Source organism: Microtus oregoni, unplaced genomic scaffold (assembly GCF_018167655.1).
Source record: "Microtus oregoni isolate MIOR12 unplaced genomic scaffold, Mior012 000010F_ref0000083, whole genome shotgun sequence".
Taxonomy (NCBI): Eukaryota; Metazoa; Chordata; class Mammalia; order Rodentia; family Cricetidae; genus Microtus; species Microtus oregoni.
In genome coordinates, this window is record NW_024543069.1 from 46575377 (window position 1) to 46577372 (window position 1996).

Here is a 1996-nt window from a genome sequence, read left to right on the forward strand (position 1 = left end):
TGGTGACGTTTTATGTCTTTATTACTATCATAAACTATAACGATGAAAAATAAATTTTAATTTTAATGATAGCACTACGATGTATTAGTATAAACCCTTACATTTTATTTTTTTAAATGTAATATGAACATATTTATTAAGATGCTCAAGGATGAACAACATTTTCGCTCTTCATGTGACAGAGAATACATTTGACCCATGTTGAGGGAGGAAAGGGATAAGGCTCTCAAAGTGGGTGTCAAACAGTCCCACAAGAAATCCCCATTCAACGAAGGGCAGAATGTCCCTTACAGCACTGTCTCTGCTCTGAGTTCCAGCTCCGGTATTCTTTATTCCAACTATTCTGTCCTTGTCACTCTTCAAGATCCAGGCAGTCAAACTCAGGCCGCCTAGGAGTCTGCAGACCATCCCTTTGAATTGTTACTGCCTTGATACCCTCAGTAGGGAATGGGGTGAGAATAGAAGGTTACACATATCAAAAACACAACATTAATAAATGGCACTTGGACGTAAGTTTAACATTATCAGACTTTCTCTTCAAATGACGGTGGGTGGGAGGGGCTGCTGAAAGCTCTTCAGTCATGGTAGCATATATGGAGATGTATGCAAAGGTGCAAGGGGCGAGTGTTACTGTCATCTTGTCCTGCACAGAGGAGTGAGTTTGCAGATGGAAGCAGACACTATCCTTGGCTTAGGTGTTTCCTGGTTCTTCCCACTGTTAAACTGTGCCTTTCTGCCTCTCACCTGCTTTAGATACCATTTTGCTTAGTGTAAGTGAAACAGATTAAAAATGGTAGGAGAGGGTGGAGAGATGGGACAGAACAACCCTGTAAGACTATAAAATACAAAAACCAGATGTAGTACAATATTTATAATAGAAACTGGCTGAAAACACTACATGCTAACAGACGGTATGATACAGAGTAGGGTGGGAGCAGACAGGAAGGACAGAGCCACAGGCCTACACCAGGAGCCTTTCAATAGACTGCTGGATGGACTGGATCTGCTGCTCCAGCTGAGAGCCTTCTTTGATGGTAACAGAACAGGCGATGACAGGTCTGGAGACCCCACAGGCCCGTCCTAGAGCCTGCTCGGAGCGCACAAATACATAGGGGACATTCTTGTCTTCACACAGCAGTGGGAGGTGCAGGATGATCTCCAAGGGCTCAGCGTCTGCTGCCATCACGATGAACTCAGAGATGCCTCTGTTGAGGGTTTTGGTGGCTTCATTGGCTCCTTTCTGAAGCTGCTTGTAGTTGCACCACTGCTGAACAAGCTCCAGCAGCTTCTTGGTGAGGTGGGCATCTGCGAGGGGATAGGCCTTCGGGTTCACATCAGCCTCTGCCATGGCTGCGGTGAGCCGGCCTCGTCGCGGGTCGAGAACAGCCAAGCTCCGACAGACCGAAAGCGCCGCACGGAAAGACGAGCGGAACTGACCCTTACATTTTATAGCAAGTAACATATATACATTTATGTCTGTATGTTCATATGTATTCATTTATAATATTAGATATAAAGAAGTAAGAGAATGGGATTTAGATAAACACATTGTATTGTGGCATATACACAAAATTTCACTTTCGTTTTACAAGGAACTATAATTATTTAAAGTAAATATGCCTAATTAAATTTATTTTTCAATTGCTCTATATGAAAATTAAATAATACAGTCACATAAAAATAGTTGATTATGTTAATATTGTTATGATAAATATAGTTAAAAACATTTAGATACATTCTTACATATTTTATTTTTTTCAGAATATTCACCTTGAGTTCACAATTCAAACCTTGTGTTTACAGTTAATGAAGTAATAAAATGATATGGAAATTGTTTCACCATTTCCTTTGCTTCCAAGCAGAGCAAAATAGCTTAAATAATAATTTCTAGGAAGGATATTGCATTTATACTTTCAGTGTTGAGTATGTGGGGGCTGTGTGTGCATATGTGCATGGATAGGTTCATGTGTGGGAACATGTGCATGCTACAGCCCAT

At 41.0% G+C, this 1996-nt stretch overlaps 1 protein-coding gene across 1 annotated transcript; it reads right to left on the minus strand.

Annotated features, from left to right (window-relative positions):
- Positions 1–717: 717 nt before the first annotated feature.
- On the minus strand, positions 718–1348 carry LOC121453029 (NHP2-like protein 1). Its single transcript, XM_041659542.1, has one exon. The coding sequence runs from the start codon at positions 1346–1348 to the stop codon at positions 962–964; it is 387 nt and encodes a 128-aa protein (XP_041515476.1). The 3' UTR covers positions 718–961.
- Positions 1349–1996: the final 648 nt, after the last annotated feature.

Coding starts and splice junctions, on each gene's coding strand:
- LOC121453029 (XM_041659542.1), bottom strand. CDS start 1,348: ATGGCAGAGGCTGATGTGAACCCGAAGGCCTATCCCCTCGCAGATGCC.